We start from the raw sequence: 16,927 nt of genomic DNA on the forward strand, positions 1-16,927 counted from the left end.
TGCCAGAAATGAATATAACCCAATAACCCAATTCATCTCTGATCACTGTCTAGTGCCCAGTCCTCAGAATCCTCAGATGAGCAGTGCCAGTGGCAGCACCCTGTGGTAGGCCGAGGCCGCCTACGCAGTGATGAATCCGATGAGACTGTAGAAAATTTCATTTTCATGAAGTCGTATCACATCTATATTATTTATAAAACAGTCCAAGATGCTCAACACTGCTGACTATAAATATTGGGCATAGTTGTATAAATAATATAGATGTGATATGACTTCATGAAGATGAAATTTTTTGTAACCTCATTGGATCCTCATATTAGTACTAACGGCCGGAAATGCTTGAGCCGCGGCGCGAGCAGTTCAACCGGTTGACGACGTTGACGTTGTCGAGATTTCGAGAGATGATTATTCGTCCATCCGTTCAACGATTATAAATATTGTTCAAATTGTAACGTAGTTACAAATAATCTTCTGGTGATAAAGGTGTCGTTTATTTTAATTACTATCACATATCTCTAATTTATTTGAGTTACGAGAAACTCCAAAAAACCACTATTTTCTACTCTTTCTTTTTCAGAATGTTTAAGAAATGTTTAAAAGCCACTTTAAATATCCCAAGTAACACAGTTCGTTGTAAAAACGTTGCCACAATAGCAAATTTGCAGCGAAGCGAAATGCGGAAACCTTTTAGAAACGTTTCAGGAAGGTTATAGTGACCGCTCAATGTCCGCTTAAGTTGCAAAAAGTTGGTTTCAGAAACGTTTCTATTAAAGTCCAAGAAAACGTCGTGGCAACGTCGAATAAGAAACCTTTCTCTAATCTTCCTGAAACGTTCCTAAAAGGTTTCCGCATTGGTTACTTCGTTGCAAATTTACTATTGTGGTAACGTTTTCACAATGAACTGTGTTTCTTGAGATAATATAATATAATGTCAATCTATGATAATGATCTATTTCTAATGATGGCTACCTCCGCGTTTCGCATATGTTCACTCCTATTTGTCTTAATTAAATAAGTATTTTAATATGTTATATGTTAACAAAAACAATACTAAATTATACATTTTATTTGATTTAAGAAATATCTTAGGTATAAATAGTGCTGACGTATTTTCCATATCTTCTACACTTCTCAAATCACTGAATAATGAATATGTATAGGAAGGTGGTGAACGATATTTGTTCCGGGAGGTAAAAATTACACGGAAGAACATGTACTATTCGCGAATTACGGCCTTTCCAGTTTCCACATTGAGGGAATATTCATGTGATGTTCTTTTGTTTCGTGTGATTTTGTACCTCCCGGAACATTCGTACAGTTCATTATTTACGTTTGTGTACATACTCTGTGGTTTAAGAAGTTAATTCGGCCTTCTGCACTACTTGAACCACTGAATACCCCCCTTACCCCAGCCTGCAAAGTGTAATGGACAGTGAAAAAAAAAATACCATTCGAAACATCTCTAATTGAACCCTCCAAAAATGCTCAATATTTTAATTGAACCCCTTCAGTTGTCCCAAAAAAAATTAAAAACTATGATGATTTTTTCGTTTTTTGCAACTGCGATATCTTTAGTAATACTTAATATTTTTGCAAAAGAAACAAGGCAAAAAATTGAACCTTTGCTCGTTTTAATTGCACCCCTCTCACTTTTTCAAAATTATTAATATATATGTCAAAAACAATAATCTAACTTTATTGTATGTTCTTTCCAAATAACCCAATAACCCAATTATCTATTTGAAAAGAACATACAATAAAGTTAGATTGTTGTTTTTGACATATATATTAATAATTTTGAAAAAGTGAGAGGGGTGCAATTAAAACGAGCAAAGGTTCAATTTTTTGCCTTGTTTCTTTTACAAAAATATTAAGTATTACTAAAGATATCGCAGTTACAAAAAACAAAAAAATTATCATAGTTTTTAATTTTTTTTGGGACAACTGAAGGGGTTCAATTAAAATAATGAGCATTTTTGGAGGGTTCAATTAGAGATGTTTCGAATGGTATTTTTTATTTTTACTGTCCATTACACTTTGCAGGCTGGGGTAAGGGAGGTCCACTGAATACGTATAGGGAGGTAGACGGTGACTATGCTAATGTTCCGAGAGGTGTAAAATCACACGGAATAATAACATCACAGTAATGTTCTTTCAGTGTGTGGAAAAGCCTTAAATGTCCGCGCAGTTATACATTGTGTATGTACATACATACATACATATATGCATGCACAAATATGCACTGTGGAGCGAACTGTACATCTAGGGATTTTTAAAGGGCGCGGATTTTGCAATAAATAAATTAATTACCATTAACCCTAAATATAATATAAATATCATTAATTATTATATAAATTAATTAAGTAGACGATAGTATATTTAAATATATATATAATTAAATAACTGCATGATTAGTAATAACTGAATTTTTTATTTTAAAAAACGCGCTCGTCCAAAGTCCCTAGATAATAGGTCCATAGATGGCTCCGCTTCACTACGTTGATACCGATGATGATGTAATTTTGAATGTGTCAGAATCGTTCTGTAAACACCCAATGTCATTTTGAATGTGTTCGATACTCCGAAGTCGCAATCCGATAGGTTGTATGTACATACATACATACGTTCACACATTCATACATATAGTCCGAATGATAAAGTTAGATATTTTTATATTTATTAAATGTTTATAATATTTTAGTGATTTTCACAAAATTAAAGAAATAAATTTACTATGCAAATTAGATGTGAAATTTTTTCATCTTTGGCCAAACATGAAAAATATCTCAAAATTTATATTACATATTACAGTTGTATTCGTTAACTTTAATTTGTGTGAATATTTATATATTAAATAATCTTTCAATAAACCCTATAATGTTATACGTGTGTTTTGTAAAAAATCATTTAAGAGTCTATACAGGTTTACTATATTGATTACTTTCTATTGACATAGTAACCTAATTTCAATGTGACTGATTTTTAATCAGTGTAATCAAGATGGTTAGTAGACTATTATATATATGTAATTAATAAATTAGAGCATAAATATTGAATTTTTATATTTGTTAAACAGGAAAGTTCAACTGGTGCTGCTACTATCGATAAGCCATGGGATCATGCATGGAGTACAGAGGAGATGCGGCAAAACCGTAGACATTGGAATCTTGCTGCAGACTCTGGTCTTTTGAAACATTTACAGCAATTTTCAGAGGTATATATTGATACATATTTCTAAAAACAGGTATTTATGCACATAACAATGTTTAATAATTAAAACAATTTAATTTTTTTAGAACATAACAAAAAAGGTAAACGAAACACAAGAAGCTTTGGATTCTATGACAGCTCAATTAAATGAAACAGCAATACTTGTTGACAATATTACTAATACTTCTTTAGCTTTGGCTAATACGCAATTTATAGAAAGTCGAGTTCAAGAAGATAATGTAGAAATAGACCAACCAGTAGAAGACCTTGCTAAGGTAATGTAATACTGTTTACGAATACCATAATATAAACAAAGGTACTATTTTTTCTATAGTTTTTTTAATAATATATGTTTTTTTAGAATGGTCATGATCAAGAATTGAGTGCCAATGATTTATTAGTCAGTGTATGTAAAAGTATCAAAGAAGGTTTGAAAATTATGGATGAAAAGTATGAGAAAGTTGAAGTTGTTGCTAGTGATAGTGAAGATGAAGACGATAATGGTATACAAAGGTCAATAAATAAGATTTATTTTAATACATGTTATAATGAAATTCATCTTTCAACTTTTAATTTAAAATATATGACTTAAGATGATGTTTTATGTTATTTTTAGTGTAATATTAAGGCCAAAAGATCCTTATCAAGACAGACCATTGCCATACGTTTTTGGAACAGAGCAGTGGGAAGCTTCAAGTAAAGTTGGATTAGAATCCAGTAGTAGTGAATCTGAACAAAATAATGAGGATGAAGAATCACCAAGTGATACAGACGATAAAAATATTGGAAATATTTTGAGTGCTAACTCTCGAATAGCTTTAGGTATTGGCCGGTCTCCCTCGCTATCAAGTGAGTCAAATGATTACAACATCGAAAGTAGCAGTATTAAAGATAATGATAAAAATAGATTATACGCGAGAAGTCAAGATACTTTAAATTCAGATGCAGAATCAACTACTCCATCAAGTGTTTTACCTAAGGTATATTTTTATATTATTTTTTTATATTATATATAATATTTTAATATTTTGGAAATGACTTTCTTACTATATTACATTCATATATATGAAAAATTTTTACATACGCAGGTAAATAATGGACCACCTAGTTTTGCCGAAGAGTTAGCCAAGAGATTAGGTAGCGTTTTGCCGTCTCAGAGGAACGTAATTCATGAATCAGATGAAGAAAGCGTCAATAGATCTAAAGGTATTTTTTCTTACTCTAACATAGCTCAAATTTTTTTTCGTGAAAGTAAAATACTTCTCATGTCTTAGAAGATATTTTCGCTCAAGACGATGACCAAGATGTATTTAGTAGTAAATCAGATAACTTATTTAGTGAAGGAAAGAATCTATTTTCCGATGAAGTACCTGCAACTTCATGGAAAAATAAGCCTATAAAAATCATAAATAAGAATATTATTCCCGCTAGTATTGATGTACCTCCGCCACTGAGTAAAATGGGTACATTCCTTTTATATAATTACTGAAAAAAACGCAGATTTTTATTGAAAACCTTTTATTCTGATTTCAGCATCAGTTCCGAAATCGACAATTGATGATTTGTTTGGAGACGTAGAAGATTCAGAGGATTCAGACGATATATTCTCTAAGAAAGCTTCAAAAAACATTTACGCCGATGAGAAAGAAGTCTTAAGGTCTGAAATTATAAATAAACAAAAAAATTTTAATGTCGAAGCTGTACAAAATGTTAGTGCCATGACAACTAGTACTCCAGAAACAAATGAGAGGATGAAAGGACTGTTCGGCGACGAGGAGGACGATAATCTATTTAGTTCAGCTTCCAAACAGATAAAATCTTCTGAAGAACCTCTATTAAGATCTGTAAAAAAAGTAACTGCTTCATACCTAATATCACACTATATAACAATTTTATTGACTCAACAAAATCGCTTACAGAAACCAGTCGGCGGTGTTTCAATATTTGGTAAAGTGGACATACTATCATCCAGCAAATTTGCTCGACGACCGTCGTCATCAACATCGTCATCATCTGCCGAGGAAAGTGAACCGAGTGAACAACGAAGTAACGATCCCGTGAATTTTACTGCAACCACTGAGCCGGTCACTTCGAAGAGCAACGTCAGCAACAGCGGTACAAACGCTTTCTCATCGGTCGAAGCTGGTAACGTTGGTGATTCTACAACAATGTCTAATACGGGTAGCAGTAGTGGAATTTCTGTGCGGCCACCGAGTAGTGACAATACTGCCAGTTTGGGAGGGTCCAGTTTAGGGTAAGTCGAAATAATCTTTTGTAATTCTTTTACACAATTTAATCATTTTTTGATAAAAAATGTGAATGAGTTTTTAAAATTGAGTTTTATTGCCACAAGGATCGATTAAAAAATTTGTTGCTGAATCTGCGAAATATTCATCAAATAACTTACGCAATTATTTTAATGACATTAACGATAATTCGATAATTCATTATTGAGCGATGCTTTACTTATAAAGAGCTTACATATTCGTCATATCAGATTATTTCACTGCAGCTGTATTCTTTTCAATTTCTTTGTTTGCAAACGTGCTTTTGACGTACTCATTGAGGTATTTAGCAACACTGCGAGTGCATCGCACTGTGATTCATTTCGTTCAATTGCAGCACGAATCGTTCACACACTTAGCGAATGAAAGTTTGTTTGAAGAAAGAGTGAAGGAATTCAGAACAATTATGGAGTTTTTAAATAATTGATACAATCACAATTTTTTTTAGGCAAATATTATTTATTTAGAAATTGTGAAATGCCAAGATCTTCGGTAAACAATTTTTTTTAATTTAACAAATAATTATGCAAAAATGTCTGCACTTGTCATACTCTTAATCAATAGTGGTAAACAACAATAATTCATTTATACAAACTTAATTTTAAATTATTACATAATACATTTCTATAATGAATCTTGAGATCAAACTCTCTTGAATAATCTAGTTTTCAATCTTCGCAAATTGGTACCATACAACAGTTTGGAAATGGCTTTGTGGTATCACCTTTAAAACCTATTACTTTGCCACTGCAACGTGCTTCGGCACATCTAGGGCGTATGTCATATTTTTTAAGATATTTTTCGATTACACTTATGTTACGAAATTTCAGTTACCCAATGCCAATGATTTTTGTATTGTTCTTGTTGCACCTGTAGCTAGAGCACTCCTCTTTGGCCAAAGAATGTGATTTCCGGCAATATTCTTCTCGAAACACTTCATCCATTTCTCACGTTATAAATCATAAAAAAGCCAAAAATAATACTATCATGTAATATTTGTTTGAAAATTTATGTTATATTTTAGTAATAGTATGAAACTTGATTTGAATTGTTACGATCTACGCGATAAATTACTATTAGTCACATTACCTTTTCGGACAATAACGGAAACATATGTTGATTTAATATATAAATATATATATATATATATACCTTCCATACTCTCTGAAAATGTATCTGTTGCAATGCACACAATAAAAAATAGAATTAATAACTTCATCTTTATCAACAACTAGAATTAACGTATTCGATTAAAAAGTTTCTTCCGAATACACTTCATTTGAAATTGCCCTGAATGATTGTGGAAAGGAAAATTTGTCGGCTTTATATCTGGTTTCTCCCGTTTCATACTTTTATTTTCCAAAAACAAGTCGTTTTTACGTAACGAATCGGAGGATAAACTTTCAGTATACCATACATATGTGTATATGTTTATATTTATTTCCGATATTAATAATACAAGTGAATGTGTTTCGCTTAATGTTCTTTATTGAAGATTTTTGAAATAATTATTTTCAACTGAAGTACAAGAGGAAATGTGTTCTATAATACTAGAAATGAACAACAGTATTTATTTTAGTGAAATATTAATTTGCATACAAGTTTTATTTGTTAATTCTGAAATATACTACAAACCTGTTCATCTGAATTTTTTTGTGTTATATTCATTTCGTTTTCTATTCACACGTTGGACAGCACTTAGGGCATGCTGCTGCTTTGTCTTTCTTATATTTATATCATTCTACACATCATATTACAGGACATTTGAATATTTTATAAAAATTAGAGTAAGTTTATTAATTTTAATGAATAATTTTAATAAATAAGAAAAATAATGCATGAAACTGTTTAAAATTTTACTGAAGATGGTTCATATTATTAGTAAAATATCCTGTAAATCTTAAATCTTTGTATGGATTAGGATTCATAAAAAAAAATTTTATTTAAAAATTTTTTAAAAATAGACATTTTTTGGATTTACGATAATACGAGTAAATTGAATCGAATCGATTAGAAATTTTGAACAAATATTGTTTATCATAAAAAATGAATCGAATTTTTGGTACAGGTCATTCAAACTACAAATTCTCGAGATATTTTAGATTGAGTACACTTACTATAGGATCCTTTAAATAAACAGTCATAACTTTTGACTGAAGTGGCATTTTTCATCGTTAAAAAATTCAATTTAAAGTTACAATAACAGCTTTGAAATGAGACCTCAAATGAAATTTTTGATGACATGTAGCTTAGGTTATCGCAATTGAAAACATAAAAAATATCAGTGTCCTTGTTTTATCTTATTTTATATTTTTTTATGCTTGAATTGATGATAAATTAGCACAGTTCATGATGAACACAAATGAAATGATATCTTATGAAAAATATTGATGAAATAAACGACATATCTTGGTTATATATTACTAAAACAAAATGATACGACATGAAATTAGAATATTATAGATGAAATGGAGTAGAATGCAGTAAGATTGAGAAAAGAATAAAGAATAATACAGAAGAATACTGATACAAATTTATATGAAAAAAATTATATGAAATAATATGAAATAAACTTCATAAATAGAATATGAATGGTAACAAATATCTATGAAAAAGAAAATTAGAAATTGAATTTATTGATGATATGGGCTAATATTTTGGAGTTTAATATGTACTGTGCATGTTGATCGAATTAATGTCTATGTATATCAGTTTCTTTGAAGTACTAGATTGAAATATTTAATATGGATAGAAAATAGGTCACAACATATCACTGGCTGATAACACTATAACAATAATTATTTATAACGAAAAAATTTACTTGATTTCGACTGAAACTATCTTCTACGAAATATACCAATTATATCATTATCATTATTTTATATAGGGCTTTTCAATCTTTTATACTTTTAAATTATTTACATTATCATTAATGAATACAGACTTTGAGTTGAGTTGACCAGTTAATAAATCATCCGAGTGAACTTTTTACGTGCGATTTAAACAATCATGAATCGTGATTTTTATAGTTGCAGATTGATTTCTGATGTTATTGCAAATGATACCTTCAAAAAGGGGTGGATATGTAGTGAGAATCCAAGCTCTACTTAATGAAATTAAGTTTAATGTTATTCTAAAGTAGATGCGTGTTACCGATGGTTAGTTTTTATCTCTTTTCTAAGTAGGTGACTTGATATTACGTAGTCTTTCACATCACAGTAACATTATTTTATGTACAAAAATAATCAAGTTATAACATTGTTTATCAGTTAGTTAAGTGTCGTCTTCGGTTAATTTTAAGAGTTGAAAAGATAAGTTGTTCTTCAATTGATTTTTTCAACAAATTAGTTTTAATTTATATTTCTGTGGTCAATATAAATTTCAAATTAATACTGTAAGATGCAATTGTATTAATAAATTCTGTAAACAGATATTTTCACATTTATATTATGATGTGTTTTTTTAGGTATACAAAATTTAGGAAAAAAATAAATTTTATTGGAATCGTCAATCAATGCCAAAAATTGAAAAGTATTATAGCGAACGCATAGTGCTTAGCCTCGGTTGACTTTACTACATTACCAATCTGGAGTATAAACTGCAACCAAGTCTATAAAAAGCGCAATGCAATCTAAATCGGTCAGTTGACGGAGACGACATAGATTCTCTTTCGATTTTTTTCGATAACTGTCTTGTTTTCCACATGACATTTCAATTCTCATTTTTATGTTTATTTGTACCTTTAGATTTTTTATAAAACACGAATCAACCGAATTTTGAAAAAAATGAATAAGTTGCTTGAATAGTTTTAATGCAAAGTAAATAAAAGTAAATATTACCATAGAATTTTGAAGTCTAATTTGCAATCGCATATTAATTTATCAAAATTAACGATCTCGCTAATTATGAATTGTTCTTGAAGGCTACTGGCAAGCTTTTACTAATATCTACTACTTCATGCCTACTCTTAGCAGCGATCTCAAGTATAGAATAAGTCATACACATATGTGGTGAAACTAACTTATTACTGGTATCTTCTCTGTATACGTTACTCAATCAACTTTAATTACATTTTTTTAAATTTCCTGCAGGATCAAGTTCATAACATTTCCGGTTTCAATTTTCAACCCGTGACCACTCCAATAAAACGTAAACGATTCGTAATTTAAATTGATAGCATAATTTGACAAGCGATGCTTTAAAGGACTTTGTATTTCATAAAAAATCGAGCACAGTGCGATAATATAGTTTCGAAAATGAAAATTGTAATTTTCGCTCAAATCACATGCAGTGAAAATTGGTTGAAAACGGAAAGTCATTGCATCTCATCTACACGCTGAGCTCGCGTCCGAGAGTGACTCTTTCTACAAGTAGGAGAGAGAGAGAGAGAGAGAGAGGGAGAGAGATGCTTCCAAAGGCAGCAGCAAGTCTCTTCATACTGCGAAGCTCTCGCTGTTTTAGTCAGCGATGTACACGTGCACGCGCTGCTATGTGTCGTACGTAAAAACCATCCGACGAGAGATAGTGAGTGTTTTCCGTTGTTTCTTGACGTTACTATTTTATGCTTGACTGTATCAATATACTTAAATTTACCGCGACAAGTTTACACAATCATCGATTAAGTCAAGCTTGAATTATATGCGAACTCGTTTATTCGTTGACAGCAGTAGTATTCGTTTCTCAACCTATAAAATGTGGAATTCCGTCACTGACGATACCACAGATGCTCAGACACGGATGAATTTCCTGGAATGGCGCGTCGATAAGTCTTGCAAATCAATCAAGCACTCTCTTCGAAATCAATTGCAAGAGAGGCTTTATCGTACTTGATAATTAAAATTGAGCAAAAGCGCAGGAAATAAGTCGAACGATTGATGGGCGATGAATGGACATATATCTTATCTGAATCCCAATGCAATATTGGTCACTGACATGCTTACCCGCGCGAATGATTATTTCCTAGTTCAAACACTTAATATGTATATGAAATTCTTTTCTTTTCTTTCTTCTTCTTCAAAACCTTTTAATTACATAGTGTAATGAACGCCGCGGTAACTCATTTTCATTTTAATCCAGTTTCTCCGTGTGCGCCAGGCGGATCCGATTTCACTAATTGAAGACTGTGGAACAAGTTTTTTGTTGCAGCTCCGCGGTGCGTTGTGTTGTACGTTAAGTGGTTTACTTTTTCCTAAAATTGCATCGAGCTCATTTTACAAAGATTTTGACGTAGATTTCAGGAACTTCATGTTTTAATAAGATTTATTCAATTATGTCATCTGTTTCGTTTTGTAAATGTAATCCTGGAACTCTAGATTCGCAATTTCATTATGATAGAAAACGATGAATGTCCACCTTACTTAAAGTTTCTTGAGTTATAAATAACGTTCAGTATTTACCTTTGAATGAATAGTGCAGCCATACAAAGTGATGTTACCGACGACGTTTTATAAATTTTAAAAACTAACAGCACTATTCGGTGTATGATATGTATATTTAATGTTTTAAAAATGCCACGGAAAAAGGAGGCTCTGTTTGTATAACAAATTGGAAGCTTTGAAATAAATTTAACTGTATGACACTGTAAAAATGAATGCAGCATTTATCGCATCCATGAAAATTTCGCAAAAAGAAAACCAGATCCGTCCGTCGTGTCTCGAGAGTAAATTCGGAGAAAATACACTTTGCGAATGGCTTCCGAGCGAAGCTATATTCGCGAATTTAATTGCTCCCGTTATATATTTTTTTTGGATTGCCGCGCAGGTTTGCAATCGTTTGGAGCCGATCGACGTTTGAAAATTCGAGTATATAGCGCTTGCGAGTGATGCAACGAGTCTCTTTCCCTGAATAGTTGGCTTACTGCCATGGCGACAAGCCTTGTTTTCCATTTTTCTTTTTTTTTTTAAAGAAGATCATGCGAAGATACGCGAGCAATGACAATGATCATGATGATGATTGATGGATACGCGAGATTTTTCTTTTTTTATATTTTAAAACGAGATCGGGAAACGATGGCCAGACTGTGACTGTGTTTATATTTGTTTGATATGCTCCGTAGTATTTTTTGAACGGAATCGTGAGATAATTAGCTCGACGCGTGAAGATATTTTTAAATGTTTTTTTGTAAATGTTTTCTTTATTTTGTGAGATTGAGATGAAAATTTATTTGCAGAATGTAAAACATTTTCTTTTCAAGGGTGGTGTATTAATTTTGAAAAATTTAACATCGTTATTTTCGAGTGTAATTTTAATGAAGTTATAAACGGAAAAAAATACAACATTTGAAGTTTATTGTTTATGTACTACGAAAAGATATAGTATTTTATCTTGCATCAGACGCCGTACATTTTTTAGAAAGACCTATCGAAGATTTTGCGTACGAGAACAATTGAATTTCAACACGTTTTAAAGATAAAGAAAAATGGATAAGAGAAACGAAGACTACTGTACGAACGCGTTTAGAATTGCAATTCGAGAAGCTTAAGCCTGTCGATATTTTGAGAACATATGTTCAAGTGCTGAGACCGCAAGCTGATTTTCTCGTTTGTTGAACTGCTTACTAGGAAAACTTCTTTTATTTTTGCCTACTTACGCAAGGCCGTGGGCAAATATAATCTTATGCACTTAGCTTGTTCGCTTATTGGAGTTTCGATTTATATTAATGAAAAGTCAATTTGATCGACGTTCCGTTCATTTTACTTTGTAAATTCTAATTTATAACAAGCTATAAAATATAATAACTTTGAGTATATAATATATAATTGATAATTTTACATGAAACTTTAACACGCGAGCGGCGGACAGCATTCTGGAAATGGTGTCTTAATTTTGTCATTGCTCATATTATGTGGACACGTGGAATGAATACACCTAGAACGTCAATTATAAGTTCGTTAAGACGTCAACAATTAAACAATTACATTACCTGAAAAATATATCTTACGATACGGTTAGCACTTTAGTGCGCTCCTTGTTGCACCTAAAATCTGCACACTCTCTGCTAAATGGGCTATTGGGAGGAAAATCGCAATATTCTGATTGTAGATCATCTTCATTGGTATCTACAGTAATATACAACGATTGAATAAAGTGAACTTTGTTAAAATAAGATGATAGAGAATAATCATGTGAGGCTGTACCTTTTCTTAAATTTGATGATTTAGGTGCACCTAATACTAGCGCAGAACAGACAATCACGCACAGAATAACGAGAAACTTCATTTTTTTTATTAAAACCAGATATCTAACTTTCTTTGCTCGGTCGTTGGGGTTCTTTGAAATGTTGTCTAACATCCAAGCCAAAAATACGCTAGTTTTATATCTAGTTTCTCCCACTCGGATTCTCTCGGCTTAATGATTAAATAATTTTACTCGAGTATCAATATACTTCAAGCTCGGTATTTTCCAATGACATGGTTTAAATGGATTTATACGTTCTAACGTGACGCTATTCTTACAAACGTCACTTAATTTTTTTTTTCGCGAGAATATCTGTGCGATGGTTAATTGAATAAAATTAAATTTAAAGAGACGTAATTTATTTACTTGTTCATTTAAATTATCATTTTGTATTCATCAGTTTGCGTAAGATTCAATGTGACAGTTGTTGCATTTCGTTACTAATTGATAAATATACATTCTATTGATAGGATAATACAACTAAATGAAAATCAATATTTTCGCTCTTTAATTTTAAAGTCGTACGTTTACAGTTTCTTTTCGACATTGAAAGTACATGCCTTACTTTAACATCCATTAAATATGATTTGTATAACGTTCCATTTAGTATATATCATTTATTATATCATTCGAGCGGAACCATATTTTCTTTAGCGAGTCTACGCCTAAAAATGAAACACTCATAAATCGAACGCCTGTGAGAGATGACAAAGCGTTCTCTACAATCACTTTCACTTTTTACTTGCTCAACTCTTTCTTCGCAACTCTCCAGATCCAATTTCACCATTGTAAATTATTCTATAATATATATAAATATTCATATTAAACGTAAGATAATTATTAAATTAAGTTTATGAATATTTTAGCCAAGAAAAAACTCATTAAATTCATTGCAAATAGAAATCACGTGTAAAAAATGAAGTGTGACATATAAAATCATTGTATTTTTTTATAAAATAAAGCGATATTTATCTATTTAAAAATACAAAATATGCATTGACCTGCTGGTTTAGCAAGTACGAGAGCGGCAATGAGCACAAGAATATGAAAAAATTAATACAAAATTCAAGTTATTGCTTTGTTAACAGCTGCAATGTTAATTGACGCTTCTTTTTGATGATCTTATATATAAGCATAAACTATTTGATTTCTGTGTCTTAATACTACTTTCCTAATAAATTTGTGAGAGATGTTTATAATTTGTATTCAGTTCTGAATATTCGATACAATTTTTCGGGAATAATAATATATACTTAGTTTAAGGGCCAAGGGGAGTTTCGTAGGCGATAAGGGTTCCATCAAAGTACTTTTTATGTATTTGAGCTGCCGAGGACGTATTTCGTTGGTGGATTACTAGAAAAATCAGTAGTTAATTAGGTTTTTTTTTTTTTAACGTCGCTCTATTTATGCTCCATCAGTGCTAATCAGCGACGGAGGCTTGCAACGTGTTTTTGAGAACAAAGCACATAAATAGTTAATTAGTTATTAACAATTTTATTGTTTAAACATTCATAAATTACTTATTAATCAACTTACCGATATTCCACAATAAACCATATATTCTTTATGTCATAACTAATGCAATTATTTTTTTAGATTGAAAAAATGTTAATTAGAAGCGGAGCTATTGCAATTTTATTTTAATAATTATATCTGCTGTGCGTCTCCTCGTTTCAGCTCTCACTGCACGCATTTTGTTTGTACTAAAATCGCGATATCTCAACTTCTAATAAATATTTTTTTTTAATTGTAAAAACCAATAAATTCATTATTTAATTAGTAAAGTATGATGGACATCGTAGAAAAAAACTCCTTAGAGAAAAAAAGTGTTTTTTTAAGAAAAATAAGTTTCTACAATAAAAATTCCATTTTGAAAAAAAAAAATTCTTTTCATTTTTTATCGTATTTTTTTCCATTAAAAATTAAAAATGAAATTATAAAATATTCCATACCTTACTAATTAAATAATGAATGAATTGGTTTTTGGAAATTAAAAAAATATATTTATTTTTTATTTAAAAAAAAAATATTTATTTTTTAGAAGTTGAGATATCGTGATTTTAGTACAAACAAAATGCGTGCACCGAGAGTCGAAACGAGGGGGCGCACAGCAGATATAATTGTTAAACTAAAATTGCAATAGCTCGGCTCCTAATTAACATTTTTTCAATCTAAAAAAATTATTGCATTGATTATAACATAAAGAATATATGGTTTATTGTGGAATATCGGTAAGTTGATTAATAAGCAATATATGACTGTTTAAACTATTAAATTGTTAATAACTAATTAACTACTGATTTTTTTAGTAATCCGCCATCGAAATACGTACTCAGCAGCTCAAATTCATAAAAACTACTTTGTTAGATCCCTTTACCTCCATCAGCCACGAAACCGTCCTCAACCCTAGACTAAGTATCACTAAAAATACTAATTCAGTTTGTGATATGCGTAGATTCTTTTTAATTTATACTTTTTTTATTCATTTCAATAATTCAATAATTACATAAATTTTGCAAAATTCCTGCAAAGTTTTTATATTATGCACACCACATTTTGTAAAGTTTTTGTCCTATTTAACTCTTCATAATTGATACTACTTCTGCGTACAAGTTTTACAGCACTGAGGGTAAGGTTTGCTTAAGTCTTCTTCGACAACCTTCAAATTTCCTGGACATAAAACTGTTCCGCAACTAGAAGTAAAAAATAATAATTCGTTTTATATTTATGCGGATAAAAACTTAAAGCAATCATAAATGCTTATAAATGACGTATACTTTATCCAAGTGATCACGTCGTCGTAAATATCGTATGTGTGGCAATATTTCAATGTTTTTGATATGGACTTAGCATATTCTTCGCATAGTCTGGTAGATAATTCTTGTGGACAAAATTGACGAGCTATTGCTCTTTTATGACGAGCTTGGGTAGCTGATGTGATATATTAATTATAAAGTGACCCATAAGTTGTTTAGTCAAGTTAATTAAAAAATGTATTACATACCTTCTGATATACTAATTGCTATGCAAATTATAGCAAAAAGGCACAGAGAAAAAGTGATCTTCATTTTTGGCTTTTTTCAAGCTGCTTCTCGAACAAAAAAAATTAAAGTGACAGAATTAACGTGATGTATCATCTTTTATATGCTTTCTTGGCCATAAAACCGAATATTTTTAGAATTTCGCGATATCGTCGTGCATAAGATGACGATCTTAGTACGCTTGTAAATAAGTAATATTTATTTAATACTCATTTGCAATTATGTCTATAAATAAAAGTTATGAGAAAAAATCAGCGGTTTGATAAAAATTTGTGTCTTCTCTTCGTTTTATTTTTGAACAATTTATTGATTTCTTTAAGAAGCAAGACAAAAGTTTAAATCTAATGCTTATTAAATTATATTTGAAAATAGTATTTATAAGAAAATGAAATAAATATGTTGTAGAGTTACATTTTTATTTATTAATTTTTTTATTCTTAAGCAAAGATTTGAATGATAATTAATTTAGTATTATAGAGTACAGATTTTTTAATGTTATATAATTTTCAGATATTCGATACTTCAGTAATTATTTGTTTCCTAACTGCATAACACAAGTTGGACAACAATGAGCATATTTTCTGTTTCGCAGCTGTAAAAAATAAAAGAATCTTAATTATTTTTGTCGATTCTTTGCATTTACAGACAAACTTTTTTGGAAATATGATACATTTTCGTAAATTAAATATACCTTCTTGTACAGATCATATTATATTTAACTGTATAAGATTTTTTTTATTCACGCCAAATCGTGGGGTAGGGCTACACTTAAATATAGTTTGAAAATATCACAGATTTATTAAATGTCTAGAACGGGAAAGTCGAACGTTTCCTTCTATGTCTGCTCGTCGGACTCGTTAGTATGGATGGGTATTATGAGCAGACACTACTAAGAACGCCGACGTCGTAATAAATTTAAGTATTTTAATTCTCGCTATTCACGGTAAATAAATCGTAAAAGACTCACTACAGCTCATTACTAACTTGACTCGCTGCTTTCTTCGAGATCCTTCTGGTTATACCACTGCTACACGAATGAAAGATCGGATTGTCGAATTTTTTCTTTGCACGAACCATTCTTTCCCAAGAATTGCAGATACTATCTTTGCAGGTCCATTCAAGTCCCTTTTCCGTACAAAAACGCTTTAGCTTTTCCCTACATTCTTCAAAGTACATATTGTCTTAGTTTTTATTATTTTCTTTCAATAGTGGACT

At 30.8% G+C, this 16,927-nt stretch overlaps 2 protein-coding genes across 6 annotated transcripts in view; one reads left to right on the forward strand and one right to left on the reverse strand.

Moving 5' to 3' along the window:
• The first annotated feature begins 808 nt into the window (after window positions 1-808).
• The window catches only part of LOC131668381 (WASH complex subunit 2), a 31,935-nt gene continuing 15,816 nt past the window's right edge, over window positions 809-16,927 (forward strand). For 2 of the 5 annotated variants that reach the window (XM_058942496.1, XM_058942500.1), the window contains exons 1-9: window positions 2,876-3,003; window positions 3,077-3,214; window positions 3,297-3,485; window positions 3,572-3,723; window positions 3,827-4,190; window positions 4,299-4,416; window positions 4,485-4,673; window positions 4,744-5,063; window positions 5,130-5,464. In XM_058942496.1, the coding sequence (XP_058798479.1) occupies window positions 3,001-3,003; window positions 3,077-3,214; window positions 3,297-3,485; window positions 3,572-3,723; window positions 3,827-4,190; window positions 4,299-4,416; window positions 4,485-4,673; window positions 4,744-5,063; window positions 5,130-5,464 (1,808 nt within the window). In that variant the 5' untranslated portion in view covers window positions 2,876-3,000. Of the gene's footprint in view, window positions 883-2,875; window positions 3,004-3,076; window positions 3,215-3,296; window positions 3,486-3,571; window positions 3,724-3,826; window positions 4,191-4,298; window positions 4,417-4,484; window positions 4,674-4,743; window positions 5,064-5,129; window positions 5,465-16,927 lie in introns of those variants that run through there. The other 3 variants (XM_058942497.1, XM_058942499.1, XM_058942498.1) reach the window with 3 other exon arrangements.
• Window positions 15,109-15,785, reverse strand: LOC131668387 (uncharacterized). Its single transcript, XM_058942505.1, has 3 exons — window positions 15,676-15,785; window positions 15,449-15,602; window positions 15,109-15,364 (listed from the first exon to the last, which is right to left on the reverse strand). Exons 1-3 carry the CDS (start codon window positions 15,737-15,739, stop codon window positions 15,268-15,270), a joined length of 315 nt encoding a protein of 104 aa, XP_058798488.1. The 5' UTR covers window positions 15,740-15,785; the 3' UTR covers window positions 15,109-15,267.

This window comes from Phymastichus coffea, unplaced genomic scaffold, assembly GCF_024137745.1.
Source record: "Phymastichus coffea isolate CEN01 unplaced genomic scaffold, Cenicafe_Pcof_1.1 PCOF00077, whole genome shotgun sequence".
NCBI lineage: Eukaryota > Metazoa > Arthropoda > Insecta > Hymenoptera > Eulophidae > Phymastichus > Phymastichus coffea.